Here is a 15,812-nt window from a genome sequence, read left to right on the forward strand (position 1 = left end):
TACCCAGCCATTCTCCAATTGATGGGCATCCATTCAATTTCCAGTTTCTAGCCACTACAAATAGGGCTGCTACAAACATTTTGGCACATACAGGTCCCTTTCCCTTCTTTAGTATTTCTTTGGGATATAAGCCCAATAGAAACACTGCTGGATCAAAGGATATGCACATTTTGATAATTTTTTGGGCATAATTCCAGATTGCTCTCCAGAATGGTTGGATTCGTTCACAACTCCACCAGCAATGCATTAGTGTCCCAGTTTTCCCGCATCCCCTCCAACATTCATCGTTATTTTTTCCTGTCATCTTAGCCAATCTGACAGGTGTGTAGTGGTATCTCAGAGTTGTCTTAATTTGCATTTCTCTGATCAATAATGATTTGGAACACTCTTTCATATGAGTGGTAATAGTTTCAATCTCATCCTCTGAAAATTGTCTGTTCATATCCTTTGACCATTTATCAATTGGAGAATGGCTTGATTTCTTATAAATTTGAGTCAGTTCTCTATATATTTTGGAAATGAGGCCTTTATCAGAACCTTTAACTGTGAAAATGTTTTCCCAGTTTGTTGCTTCCCTTCTAATCTTGTTTGCATTAGTTTTATTTGTACAAAGGCTTTTTAATTTGATGTAATCGAAATTTTCTATTCTGTGATCAGTAATGGTCTCTAGTTCATCTTTGGTCACAAATTTCTTTCTCCTCCACAAGTCTGAGAGATAAACTATCCTATGTTCCTCTAATTTATTTATAGTCTCGTTCTTTATGCCTAGGTCATAGACCCATTTTGATCTTATCTTGGTATATGGTGTTAAGTGTGGGTCCATGCCTAATTTCTGCCATACTAATTTCCAATTATCCCAGCAGTTTTTATCAAATATTGAATTCTTTTCCCAGAAGTTAGGGGCTTTGGGTTTGTCAAACACTAGATTGCTATAGTTGACTATTCTGTCTTGTGAGCCTAGCCTTTTCCACTGATCCACTAATCTATTTCTTAGCCAATACCAAATGGTTTTGGTGACTGCTGCTTTATAATATAATTTTAGATCAGGTACAGCTAGGCCACCTTCATTTGATTTTTTTTTCATTAATTCCCTTGAGATTCTCGACTTTTTATTGTTCCATATGAATTTTGTTGTTATTTTTTCTAGATCAATAAAATATTTTCTTGGAAGTCTGATTGGTATAGCACTAAATAAATAGATTAGTTTAGGGAGTATTGTCATCTTTATTATGTTCGCTCGGCCGATCCAAGAGCACTTAATATTTTTCCAATTATTTAAGTCTGACTTTATTTGTGTGGAGACTTTTTTATAATTTTGCTCATATAATTCCTGACTTTCCTTTGGTAGATAGATTCCCAAATATTTTATGGTATCAACAGTTATTCTGAATGGAATTTCTCTTTGTATCTCTTGCTGTTGGGTTTTGTTGGTGATGTATAAAAATGCTGAGGATTTATGGGGATTTATTTTGTAGCCAGCTACTTTGCTAAAATTATGAATTATTTCCAATAGCTTTTTGGTAGAATCTCTGGGGTTCTCTAGGTATACCATCATATCATCTGCAAAGAGTGATAGTTTGGTTTCCTCATTGCCTACTCTAATTCCTTTTATATCTTTCTCGACTCTTATTGCCGAGGCTAGTGTTTCTAATACGATATTAAATAATAATGGTGATAGTGGGCAACCTTGCTTCACTCCAGATCTTACTGGGAAAGGTTCCAGTTTTTCCCCATTGCATATGATGCTTACTGATGGTTTTAAATATATGCTCCTGACTATTTTAAGGAAAAGTCCATTTATTCCTATGCTCTCAAGTGTTTTTATTAAGAATGGATGTTGGATTTTATCAAATGCTTTTTCTGCATCTATTGAGATGATCATGTGGTTTTTGTTTGTTTGGTTATTGATATAGTCAATTATGTTAATAGTTTTCCTAATATTGAACCAGCCCTGCATTCCTGGTATAAATCCTACTTGGTCATAGTGTATTATCCTGGTGACAATTTTCTGTAATCTTTTTGCTAATATTTTATTTAAGATTTTAGCATCAATATTCATTAGGGAGATTGGTCTATAATTTTCTTTCTCTGTTTTCAGCCTACCTGGTTTAGGTATCAGTACCATATCTGTGTCATAAAAGGAGTTTGGTAGGACTCCTTCAATCCCTATTTTTTCAAATAGTTTATATAACATTGGAGTTAATTGTTCTTTAAATGTTTGGTAGAATTCACATGTAAATCCATCTGGTCCTGGGGATTTTTTCTTAGGGAGTTGATTGATAGTTTGTTCTATTTCTTTTTCTGAGATGGGACTGTTTAGGATATTTACTTCTTCCTCTGTTAGTTTGGGCAAGCTGTATTTTTGGAGGTATTTTTCTATTTCATTTAAGTTGTCGAATTTATTGGCATAAAGTTGGGCAAAGTAACTCCTAATTATTGCTCTAATTTCCTCTTCGTTAGTGGTGAGTTCTCCCTTTTCATTTTTAAGACTAACAATTTGATTTTCCTCTTTCCTTTTTTTAATCAGATTTACTAAGGGTTTGTCTATTTTGTTGGTTTTTTCATAGAACCAACTCTTAGTTTTATTAATCAATTCAATAGTTTTTTTACTTTCAATTTTATTGATCTCACCTTTTACTTTTAGAATTTCAAGTTTAGTGTTTGACTGGGGGTTTTTAATTTGTTCCTTTTCTAGCATTTTTAATTGCAAACCCAATTCATTGACCTTCTCTTTCTCTATTTTATACAAATAGGCCTCTAGAGATATGAAATTTCCCCTTATTACCGCTTTGGCTGCATCCCATACATTTTGGTATGATGTCTCATTATTATCGTTTTCTTGGGTGAAGTTATTAATTATGTCTATGATTTGCTGTTTTACCCAATCATTCTTTAGTATGAGATTATTTAGTTTCCAATTATTTTTTGGTCTACTTCCCCCTGCTTTTTTGTTGAATGTAATTTTCATTGCATCGTGGTCTGAAAAGGATGCATTTACTATTTCTGCCTTACTACATTTGAGTTTGAGGTTTTTATGTCCTAATATATGGTCAATTTTTGTATAGGTTCCATGAACTGCTGAAAAGAAAGTGTATTCCTTTCTGTCTCCATTACATTTTCTCCAGAGATCTATCATATCTAGCTTTTCTAGTATTCTGTTTACCTCTTTGACTTCTTTCTTATTTATTTTCTGGTTTGATTTATCTAATTCTGAGAGTGCAAGGTTAAGATCTCCCACTATTATAGTTTTACTGTCTATTTCTTCTTGCAGCTCTCTTAGTTTCTCTTTTAAGAATTTAGATGCTACCCCACTTGGTGCATATATGTTTAATATAGATAGTGCTTCATTATCCATGCTACCCTTTAGCAAGATATAGTGTCCTTCCTTATCTCTTTTAATTAGGTCAATTTTTGCTTTAGCTTGATCTGAGATCAGGATGGCTACCCCTGCTTTTTTGACTTCACCTGAAGCATAGTAGATTTTGCTCCAACCTTTTACCTTTAACCTGCATGTATCTCCCCGCTTCAGGTGTGTTTCCTGTAAACAACATATTGTAGGATTCTGGCTTTTAATCCATTCTGCTAACCGCTTCCTCTTTATGGGGGAGTTTACCCCGTTCACGTTTATGGTTAGAATGACCAATTCTGTATTACTTGCCATCTTGTTAACCCCGGTTTATGCTTTCCTCCCTTCTTTCCCCTTTCCCCCCCTTCCAAGTATTAAGCTTGTGAGCACCCCTTGCTTCTCACAGCCCTCCCTTTTTAGTGTCCCTCCCCCCGCCTTAGAGTTCCTCCCCCTATCTTACCCCTTTCCCTCCCAGTTCCCGTATTCCCTTCCGCTTAGCTTATTCCTTCCCTTTCCACTTTTCCCTTCTCACTTTTCAATGAGATGGGAGAAGTTTCACCATAGATTGAATATGTCTTAAGATTTTTCACTTAAAGCCAATTCTGAAGGCAGTAAGCTACCCACTATATTCATCCCCCTCCATTCTTTCTCTCAGATATAATAGGTTTCCTATGCCTCTTCATGAGATGTACTACCCCCACTTTACCCTTTTTCTGGTACAATGTCCTTTCCACATCAATTTCTAGAACAAGGTATACATGTATTCTTTATACATCTATATAGTCAAAATATAGTTCCCAAGATTAATCTTTACCTTTTTAGATTTCTCTTGAGTTCTATATTTGTAGATCAAACTTTTTGTTAAGTTCTGGTTTTTTCATCAGAAATAGATGAAATTCGCTTACTTCGTTGAATGTCCATCTTCTTCCTGGAAAAAGATGCTCATTCTCGCTGGGTAAGTTATTTTTGGTTGCATACCAAGTTCCTTAGCCTTTCGGAATATCATATTCCAGGCCCTTCGATCTTTTAATGTGGATGCTGCCAGATCCTGGGTGATCCTTATTGTGGCTCCTTGATACTTGAATTGGGTTTTTCTAGCCGCTTGCAATATTTTTTCTTTCATCTGAGGGTTCTGGCATTTGGCCACTATATTCCTTGGTGTTTTGATTTTAGGATCCCTTTCAGTGGGTGATCGATGAATCCTTTCAATGTTTATTTTTTCCTCTGTTCCTATGACTTCTGGGCAGTTCTCTTTGATGATTTCCTGGAAGACAATGTCCAGGCTCTTTTTTTCATCATGTTTTTCTGGGAGTCCAATGATTCTCAGATTGTCTCTCCTGGATCTGTTTTCCAGGTCTGTTGTCTTCCCCAGAAGGTATTTCACATTTTTCTCCATTGTTTGATTTTTTTGGATTTGCTTGACTGATTCTTCTTGTCTCCTCGAGTCATTCAATTCCACTTGTTCAAGTCTGATTTTCAGTGAAGTATTCTCTTCACTCACTTTTTTAAAATCTTTCTCTAATTGTCCAATTGAGTTCTTTTGTTCTGTGGAATTTTTTTCCATTTCGCCAATTTTGTTTTTTAGAGAGCTGTTTTCTGTTTCCAGTTCACTAATCCTATTTTTCAAGGATTTTACTTCTTTATCCACTCTCTCTTTAACTTTCTCCAGACTCTTTTCCCATTTTTCTTCTAGCTCCCTTGTGAGAGCCTTTTTAATCACTTCTATGAGGTTCATCTGTGCTGAGGAACAGACGATCTCCTCCTTTGGGGAATCACCTGGGGACTGCCTGTTTTTAGTCTCCTCAGGATTTAGAGTCTGCTCTCTATCTGTATAGAAGCTGTCAAGGGTTAAAGTCCTCTTCAGCTTCTTGCTCATTCTGTCTATTAATCAGAGACAAACTACCAAAGAAAAACAGGAAAAACTGGAGTCTTTCTTTGGGGGGGGGGGCTGGGTGTGTTATCGAGCTTCCTCTACAGACTGCAGGGGGCAGCAGTGAGGCACTAGCAGGACTGTGCTGCGCCTGCGCTCTGAGATCCCAAAGCGTGCTGAGTCACTGAGGGGGGGGAAGGGGGGGGCGGCCAGGTCCTGAGAGACTCCAGCTGTTTGCGGTTGTGTTCTTCAGCCCCGGTGTTTTTAGCTTCTCTGCTGGGCTGTTGACTTGCTGCAGGTTCCAAACCTGTAGCGAAGCTCTCCCCGCAGAGACGGCTGTGATCACTCCCCACCCCCTCTCCAGTCTGCTCCCGTGCTCTCACTGCCGCTGCCCGCCGCCTGCGCCCGATCTAAAACCGCCCCAGCCCTCCAGTAAAGACAGACCTTTCTTGGCGGATCTCAAGGATGGCTTCTCTTGGTAACTATTTGTGGGTTTTTTTCAGTCAAGCATTGATTCAGAGGCTTGTAATGAAGTGGATAGTGAGAGAAAGCGCGGAGCTTATGCAACTGTGAGCCTCCTCTCCGCCATCTTAACCGGAAGTCCATGTCAATTTTATCTTGATTTAACCAAGTGGTATCAGAAAGGATTCTGAGTCCTGATGATGTCTTAATTCAGAAACAGAACATCAGCCCAGTAGACTATTGTCTATGCAAGAAGAAGATGGCAGGATCAATGATTTTGAATACTTTGCCAGAACCAACTTCAGATAATGGAAAAATTTCTAAGTTCATATTTTGTAAAGCTGATCACTTTTATTTTAAAGAGATTTTATATATACATATAAACTCACTGAAAGGATTCAGTTATACTAATGGTGGTAGTTGCTTTGTTGTTCTCTTCCAGTGGAAAGGTTGTTATAAGTGTGCATAGGGGGATTAAGCAAACAGTTATAATGGTATTAGTATGTCCAATTCTATAATGTCAAGTAAACTTGAAGACTTTCTATAAGTGTGCTGGTTACTTCCTCATTCTTTCACAGGTTCCTGGGTCCTGTTTGACTTCTGACATTAGGGTTCAAGCAAATAAACTGATTAAGCTTAGATAAGACTCTGAAATTAAAAGAAAGTTTAAATAATTTTTTTTCATTTCTCAGAAACTTGTAAAAAAATTTTTTTTTTAAAATCACTGAAGAGGTACCAAGCTTGGGTTCAATGAAGAAATAAAAAGACATTTAATGCTACATTCCTGAATGCTATTTCAAGATATATATACGGTATATTGGATACTAGGAGTGTTCAGTCACATGGAAAGCCTGTCAAAGCACTCAAGGACCTTGGGAAGAAAAATATCACATTCAATTTCTGCAAAACTGACCAACTTTAAAGCAAGATACCAAATTAAAACTCCAGAAGGTAAATGAATGCTTTGACAAGACATGTAAGTGAGATCCTCAAAAGGGAATCATAACACCCTAGTTCAGGCTTATTACTTTGTCTGAACTATGAGGAATAATTACTGCATAATGTTTAAGGATAATTATTCTAATTATGATGCTATCTAGTTTCAGGGTATATCCACTTTCTGATACAATAGCGACAAATCTTCTCTAAATTAGCAATTAACGACCATTTATTATTCTGAAAAATCTTATTAATGCACTCATAATAGATGTTTCAAGACAAGACTTCCATTATGGTCGCCTAAATTTCTTGGCTATGATATCAAATGATAGCAATTAGATAAAGATGAACAATTGTTAGGACTAATGAATGTCAACCTGATACAACAATGCAAGTGCTACCTTCTGGAATTCAACAGGAGAGAAGTTGCTAAGAGTCTCTGAATATATTCTCTACCTAACCACCAACTCAACTATCACCATTTTTCCTTATGTAGAATATGGTGATCCACTACAAAAAGAGTATGTTTACAGAAGGAAGATTGAGCTATCTGTTGGACATGTGATTTGAAAACAATAACACTGAGTGGCAATTAGCAATGAAAAGCTGGAAATCTTCAAAGGCAAAGTGTCTGAAGGCACGAACAAAAGAAATACAAGGGAAATTAATGAGACTCATCATCATCATCATCATCATCATCACATTTATATAGTGTTTACTATGTACCAGGCACTGTCCTAAGTGCTCTAGAAATAGTGTCATTGTTGATCCTCACAACAATCCTGGAAAGTAGATATTATTATTTTCCTTCTTTTTTATTTGAGTTAACTGAAGGAAACAGAGGTTAAATGAATTGATGTGGCTAATATGTTAGCAGCTGTTAGCTAATATGATGACAGCTAATATGTTCTGAGGTTGGATGTGAAATTTATTGTAGTTTTTCAGTCATTTTGATTGTGTCTGACTCTTGACTCTCTCTGAATTTAGTTTAGTTTTTCTGGGCAAAGATACTGGAATGGCTTGCTATTTCTTTCTCCTGATCATTTTGCAGATGGGGAAACTGAGGCACAGTTAAGTGACTTGTTTAGGGTCACATAGCTATTAAGTATCTAAGGATGGATTTGAATTCAGGCCTTCCTAACTGCAAGCCTAGGTTCTACCCACTGTACCACCTAGCTGTCTCTAATCAGGAAAAGATAAGTTAGCTTTCAGAGATTAAAAAGAATCCACCTTGCTCATGGCTTCTGCAATCGCATCTACCATTCCTCCCACCATTCCGACTTCACTGGCAGCTTCATTCAAGGTGACCATAATATCATCCACCGCTTCTTTCATTAGCTGGGCAGCCTCTGTGATGGCGTCATGGGTGTGCTGTGCCTAGAAAGAAAAAGGAAGAGGACAAAAAAGGTGTTTAAATGGCAAAATCATCTCTTAAGAATGGGTTCAAGGATTATAGTCTTGAATTCACAGGATCCTAAATTTAGGACTGGAAGAGATTTTAGAGCTGGGCAAGACTCAGACACTTGAATGACTTACTCATTGTAAAAGGTATCACGGATTTAGACTCCTCAATGCTCTATCCTCTTCCCTACAGTTCCTCACTCCTGGCCCTTTTGGTGAAGTCAGGTTTTTGAGGTAGCCATGAGAGCTAATTGCTGCTATTTCAATATGACATAAGTCCTCCCCACAGTCAGTCTACATCAATGGGTGTAGAAGTTTAGGTGTTAACATCTCATCAGCAAGCAATATGACACAGCTAATTGTATATGCTACTCTTCAAAGAATTAGGCAGCTGTGAAATATGTCAGTTTAATGAGGTTTTCAACAAATGTTTGTAATATCTGTTGTAACTGTTTTCTTCCATTTTCCCAATGCTGTCATTTCTGTACAAGAGCTAACAAAATCTAGGAATATGTTTGATGATTATGGTATGCATAAGAAAAATAAATTCTGAGAAAGTAATTGCAAAAAAAAAATCCTTGAAGATAGGTCAAAATATTATGTCATTGCATTTAAATGGTGTGACATGATGTAATAGAGACAGAATACTAGACTTGGAGCCAGGAAGTTGTTCAATCGTGTCCAACTTTTCATGATCCTGTGAACCATAGCACACTAATACTGTCTGCGAGGTATTCTTGATAAAAATACCGGAGTGGTTTGCCATTTCTTTCTCTGGGGGATTAAAGCAAACAGAGGTTAAGTGATGTGTTAGAGATAGCTAGTAACTGTCTAAGGCTGGATTTAATTAAAATCCAGTCATCCTGACTCCAGGGTTAGCACTCTATCCACAGAGTCACCTAGCTGTCTCCAAGAACACCTGAGTTCAAATTCTGATTGCCACTTATTATTTGTCTGACCTCAGACAAGTCATTCTGAACATATCTCTATACTAACAAGGAAGGAAAAACACATGATCTCAAAATTCTATTCCAGTTCTAAATCTATAATGTATGATTTTTTTTTTTAAATACAGGCAAGATTTGCTACATGGAGACTTACTTGTTAGGATCAAATAAAAAAAAATTGTATAGAACTTAAAACAGCATCTGTCACATATTAGGTATTTATTTAATAAATGCTTGGTTCCTTTGCATGTAAAAATCATCAAATCCAAGGACTAGAGTGAATGTGGCTGGGACTTATGTGACAAAAGAAAGATCCTTGATTTAAGAACCACTAAAATCCAGGGAGGAAATTAGATTTTGGCTGGTCTACTAGTCCTGGATGATTCTTAGTATCTGACAAGCATGAATCACATACTCCTGGTGTCATTACATCCAAGATGATTTGGGCTACAATATGCATTTGGTTATTAACTAATATGATTAATATTGGTTAATGATTATAATTAATAGTCTTGTCAAAGATTCCTCTCTGTCAAATGAGGACCAGCCAAGCTAAATTCAGAGACCCATGACTAGAAAGTCAGCCATTAGGTTATTATTATTATTTTTTTTTTTTTTTTGCTATAGAGATTTAAAAATACTATCTGCTAAGGTATAAAGGAAGAGTGATCTACCTTTGTGGAGGGATAAAATGAAGGCTCCTTGAAATAATGAAGAAATAAAATATGTTGCGGATATTTTATAAGGATAATCAATGAGAAAACTGATGTTTTCAAAAATTTAAATTACAGATTGCTTTCCTGAAACATGTCCATTTTATGAGAAGCCCTCCTGTATTTACACACAAATATCTGGGAGGTTTTTCATTTTTCAATCATCAGAAAATATCAGGATTTGTGCCTTCTACTCTATAACGTCAGAGAGCAAATAAAAAAAAAAAGGTACTGAATGAAGTGGAACAAATTCATATTTGAAAAGCTACATTTTATAATTAGCACTTATTAACAGCACCAAAGGAGAGAGACTTTTGTGTTTAAATAACACCTCTTGGGTGAGATTTTCCAAATGCTTTATGAATAATAATTTGCCCTATTTTATAGATGGAGAATCAACAACAGGCCTGCGCAAGACCTACATTCTAATAACTATTTAGAAATGAGAACACAGCACAAGACTTGGAGGTCAATGTCCTGACTGCTATTACTTCACTCCATTCTGATGAGATTAGGGTAGAAGATTTGACCAGCAAGAAGCAGAAACAGCAGCAGTTTTCCCAAAAGAATAGATAGTCATTATTCACAAAGCAGTCTCCTTGGAACAGTCTTATAGAGATAGTTATTGCAAGTATTATGCAGTTAAGGAAGCTGATTTCAATACAAGTACCAATATCAGAACTGGGACTCAATCCAGAAGCTCAGGCTTGAAGCCAAATGACCCTTCTCCTATGCCCAACTTCCACTTCTAAGATTTGTTCTGATGTTTAGCTAAGCTGGATAACTTTTAAGTAAGGAATATTAGTTATAAATGTGGAAAGAGTGTACCACAGTCTCAGAATTAGACTGCTTTTCAAATCTCATATCTAACACATACAGGCTGACTCATCCTCGGCGGATCACATAATTTTTCCGTGCTTCAGCTAAGTCTCTATAACTATAAATTGCAGAAGAAGTGCTCCTGGAATTAGTATAGGAGGTTTTCTCACTGGGAGTTCCCTATGTTGATGAAATCATTGGCTCCTAAAAAATAAACTTCAAAGTAGGATGATGGGGCAGCTAGTGGTACAGTAGATAAAGTGCAGGCCTGGAATCAGGAAGACTTTTTCATGACTTTAAATCCAGCTTCAGACACTTAGTAGTTGTGCAATTCTGGGCAAGTCATTAACCCTGTTTGTCTCAGCTTCTTCATCTGTTAAAGGAGCTGGGGAAGGAAATAGCAAACCAGTCCAATATCTTTGCCAAGAAAACTCCAAATGGGGTCACAAAGAGTTGGACATGACTGAAATGACTGAACACACACAGAATGATAGTTCCACGGCTCTTTTAAAATGAGGGTACATTCACATACCCTTGGTCTGGATGCATCACCTCAACTGAAATTCAGTGTTGTTCTCTTTCCAAGTGATAAAATTAAATTGTACTAAATAATGGAATAGCTTTGATGAGATAGGAACATAATATCTCAGAATGAAAACTAGAAGGGAACTCATAGGCTACCTATTCCTACCCCTTTATTTTACATATGATGAAGCTGAGATCTTGAGAGGCTAAGTGGTAAGCCACAGAGATTAAGTAGAGATCATAGGAGAGATCTGAACCCAAGGCCTCTGATACCAGAACCACTGCTGCTTCCCTTTTACTACACTGCCTGATTATCAATGAGAAAATATAAATACTAATTGACTGAAGTTACTCAACCAAAATAAGTGAATAGTTCAATAAGAGAGGTTATTAAAAGATCCAGAATTCATTCTGCTCTTCAAAATAATTGCCAGGTCATGGGAATCAAGAATGATTTCCTCAAATGTGACAAATAATGAGGTATGAAATGTGATAACAGTAGCTGGCTTTGCTCGGGGTGGCTGTCAGTGTGCATAACACTCTCACAGGGACAGACTGATAAACCAGTAATTTAGGGTGATATTTCATTTCATTCAGACCATGTGACTGAGTAAGGGCAAAACAGAATTCACAGTTTATTGTGATTCAGAAAATCCTACAGCACTCAATCTACCTCAGGAAAAAAAATACATAAATTTACTTACAATCTGAAGGCAGAAGGCAAGAGTTTGTATATATGATTGTGGAGATTCTCAAAACAATCAAAATGAGGTGGATGCTTACAACATTAGTGACACTAACAATCCTACATGTCTATATCAAAACAAAACTATACAAAACTCCTAAAAATAGTATTTATACTCCCACATGGACCAAAAGATAGGGCCCTTTTAAAATGATCAGATACATGGAGTTTGCTATGCAGATGGTCAAACCTAAGCATATATAGTAGGATCTCATAAATGGAAGGAACCTCAATTAAAATTCTTTCTCTAATGCTTATAACTGAGTGAGTCTAGGCAGATTACCTTCCTCCTCTGGGCCTCAGTTCCTCAAGTTGGATAAGATAGCTTTTGAGGTGTTTTCAAGCTCTGGTTCTATGATGCCATTCCTTGATTAAAAGTTATTCCAGCCTCAGTGATGGAGAATTTAATAAATGTCAAAGCAACCTCATCCACATTTGGACAGCTCAGTTTCCCCTCATATTGAATCATAATCTGCCTTTCTATAATTTTTCATTCAATTGATCTTAGTTTTACTTCCTATGAATGATCAGAAGAGAAAAAAAAAATCCAATTTCTCTCTTATATGACAACCTTTCAAAAACTTGAGGGTACTTCTTATGTCCCTTCTAAAATTTTTTTTCCAGGCTAAATAACTTCATTTACCATCCTATTTATTCTATTCAAGATATAATTCAGATTATCACTATCCTCAGTAAGATGAAGCATCCCGAAGTGAACATAACACTCTAGATATAGGTGGAGGAGAGCAGCACTCCCATCTCCCCCAGGCTGAATATTGTAATTCCTTCACAATGTAGCACAGCAAGGCATCCATTAACAAATATCTCTCTCTTCTTTTCTACTTCTGACATTTATTTTTTAATCCATATTTAAAACTTTATATTTATCCTATTAAATTTCTTTGAATTTTTAGCCTATTCTAGTGCATGAACATCTTTTTAGCTTCTAAATATCAATGTTTTTAGCTATACGTATGCCATGTAACCCAAAAACATCAAAATAAATACATTGCATTTTTTTCCAAAGTGACTGATGCCTAAGAAATATATACCATCTTCTACTGTAGTTAGGTCAGTTTCTTCAGCATCCCCTGTTCATGCCTTTCTCTAAGATTTCTTACGTGTTGTTCTAGTCATTGAAAAGGCTTTCTTTCTTTCTACTGGACTTTTAAGACTGAGTTCAAGTGAGATATTCTCTAGGCTCTTCCTTGATGCTTTCTTTCACTGTTTTCCCTTTCCCAGGGATCACCAGGACATCTCTGGCTTCCTTCACAAAATTGAGAACTTAAATAATGTCGTGTTGCTATATGCAATTTAATGGCAGTTTTATGCATCTTAGTCTTATCTCTCCAGGTCTGCAATCTCAGTAGGGGAAGAGACCTATATTATGTTTTATAAGCATCTCCTACAACACCTGGCATAGCTAGGCTGAACTGTAAGGACAAACTTTCTGACAAATAGAATTACCTCAAGGGCAAAGGGCTGTTGCATTCAGGTTGTGCATTTCCTCCACAGTGGAAGTTTTTAAAGCTGGATAATCACTTGTCAGCTCTGTTATAATTTAGTTATTTTTCAGTCATGACCGATTCCTCATGACTTCATTTGGGGCTTTCTTGGCAAAAACACTGGAATGATTTACCATTTCCTTTACTAGTACATTTTACAGACAAGGAAGCCAAGGCAAACAGAGTTAAATGATTTGTCCAGGGTCATACAACTAGTAAGAATTCTGAGACTATATTTGAACTTAGGTTTTTCTAACTCTAAGCCCTGCTCTATCCATTTTTATCACCTAAGTGTTATAAAGAAGATTCTTACTAAGATGCTGATGCTTCTTCTGCTACTACAGCTACCATTACATACTATTACTACTGCTATTATTAACTGGCTATTTATATAGTTCATTATATGTATTATATATATACACATTTATATAGTTTATATTTATTATTTATATAAATATATTTATAGTACTTTGTTTAAATAGCTCTTAAAACATATGTCACTTAATTCTTATAACTATCTGCAGAAGGAAACATTAACACCCTCATTTTATAGGTGAGTAAACTGAGGAATATCTAGGTATAGTGAATTTTCTGGGATCATATACCTAGTTGGTTTCAGAGGCACACTTTGAACTCAGGTTTTCTACTCTTTCAGGTTCCTTTTAACTGGAAGATTCTACTTCCATTTCATTTTTCATAATGCTCCCAAATTACATTACTGATGAACTTAGTTATTTTTATGCTTATAAACTCTTCCCAGTGTCTTATTCCCCATTGCCAAATAAAAAAAGTTTTAACTTTACTCAATCAATTACACTATTATGTAAAAAGACTCTCAAATTATCTCTGAAGTTTAAGGGGTGTACTCCCTAAGACAATGTCATATCAGTCCTAATTTGTTCAAGACCTTTCCATCCTAGACTTACCTGATTTTGGAAAATCATTCCCTCTATTTCCACCCTTCTCCTCTCCCCACCAATAGGGAGACACTAAGTATATCAACAGTTTGCTGGATGCTCAGAAAGAAAGGAAACAGACACACATAGTTTCCTTGACTACCTTCCCAAGGGTCAATGTCCTGAGTGAAACATATAATGACACATTTGTATCAGAGAAGTCTCCAAGGGATGCTAACTGTGTATCCACATCCTTTTCAAATCCCAGAGGTTACCTGGGTCTGAGTTGCTTTCTGAAGGACAAGAACACTGCTACAATGTATTGTAATCATAACTATCCTTTTTAAATCTCCTCCATCACACACTGTTTCCACTTTCCCAGCTGAGAAATAAAATCCAATGCTAAACCTTGCAAAAAACAACAACAACAAAACTAGCATGTTTCTTGTCTGCATTAATCTTAACCAGGGGGATGTCAATTAATTACTGTCCTGCCCTTGTCATTCTCTCCCCATCAGAGGATACTGAGGTAACTGTGAAATCCGTAATAAAAATAAATATAATGATAAATAAATTTAAAAAAAGATCCCTAATAAAAGATGGTGCGCATGTTACAGAATAATTCCTATATATGGTATTCTGGGACATGATTCTGCCGGCATCATAATTTATCTCACACCTCATGTGTTTTCTCAAATCTACTTACACATGTGGCAAGTCATTCTTGCTATCACCAGGAGACTTTGAAAGAACATGCTGTTTTAAGACATGAAACATGAGAAATCCTAAATATCTACCATTTTAAAGCCATGAGAACCTTAACAGCAAGAGGCACACGTGATCGTCCTAAACTTAGCATCTGTGTTCCCATAATGGAAACTCTGTTTTCTGTCAGTTTCTGTCGGTTTACCCCCTAATTCTGTGCCTGATGGGTGGCCTAGACTCACTTTTGCAGGTGATTCCCCAGCTCTGCAAGTCTAACATTTGTTGTGTCTTTGGTACATCTACTAGAACACATGAAAAGGAAACACAGGCTACCTGAATGCGTGAGAATATTGAGTTTTCTTGCAAAACTTTAAGCCATCATTAGGAACAAGACCCCATTCTGCTGCAAATCTCTAAACTAATAAAAGTCATGCTTAACACCTTGCAGATCCATTATGTATAACTTGATATTCCTTTCAAATGCACAACAAAATTATCATGGAACTTTTTTATTCTGCCTTTACACCCTTCCTCCTTCCCAAATATTGAGATGGTTACCATTAGATACAAATCTGCATGTGTGTATATGTAGGTGTACACACATACATAAACATATGTATTTGTACACACACATATATGTCAGTTCTTTTTCTGGATTCAAATAGCAACTTTATGGTATTTATAATAGAATGACCTGGGTGCTCAAAGTCATTCTTAAAACAATACTTCTGATACTGCATACAATGTTTTCTTGGTTCCATTCATTTTGTTCTTCATTATTTCATAGAGATCTCTCCATGCTTTTCTAAAATCATTGAGCTATCAATGATAATATTCTATCATGAATAAATACTACAAGTTGTTTATCCATTCACCAATTGAAAAGCATTCTCACAATTTCCAGTTCTTGCCACCACAAAGAGAGATAGCTGCCACAAA

The 15,812-nt window shown here is 36.3% G+C and overlaps 1 protein-coding gene across 1 annotated transcript in view; it reads right to left on the bottom strand.

The window, feature by feature from the left end:
- The window catches only part of TLN2 (talin 2), a 237,371-nt gene that overhangs the window by 79,999 nt on the left and 141,560 nt on the right, over nt 1-15,812 (bottom strand). Inside the window, exon 40 of the mRNA XM_051980927.1 lies at nt 7,848-7,994. Coding sequence (XP_051836887.1) covers nt 7,848-7,994 — 147 coding nt within the window. The remainder of the gene's footprint in view (nt 1-7,847; nt 7,995-15,812) is intronic.

The sequence above is a fragment of the Antechinus flavipes genome, chromosome 2, assembly GCF_016432865.1.
Source record: "Antechinus flavipes isolate AdamAnt ecotype Samford, QLD, Australia chromosome 2, AdamAnt_v2, whole genome shotgun sequence".
In the NCBI taxonomy this organism is placed as follows: Eukaryota; Metazoa; Chordata; class Mammalia; order Dasyuromorphia; family Dasyuridae; genus Antechinus; species Antechinus flavipes.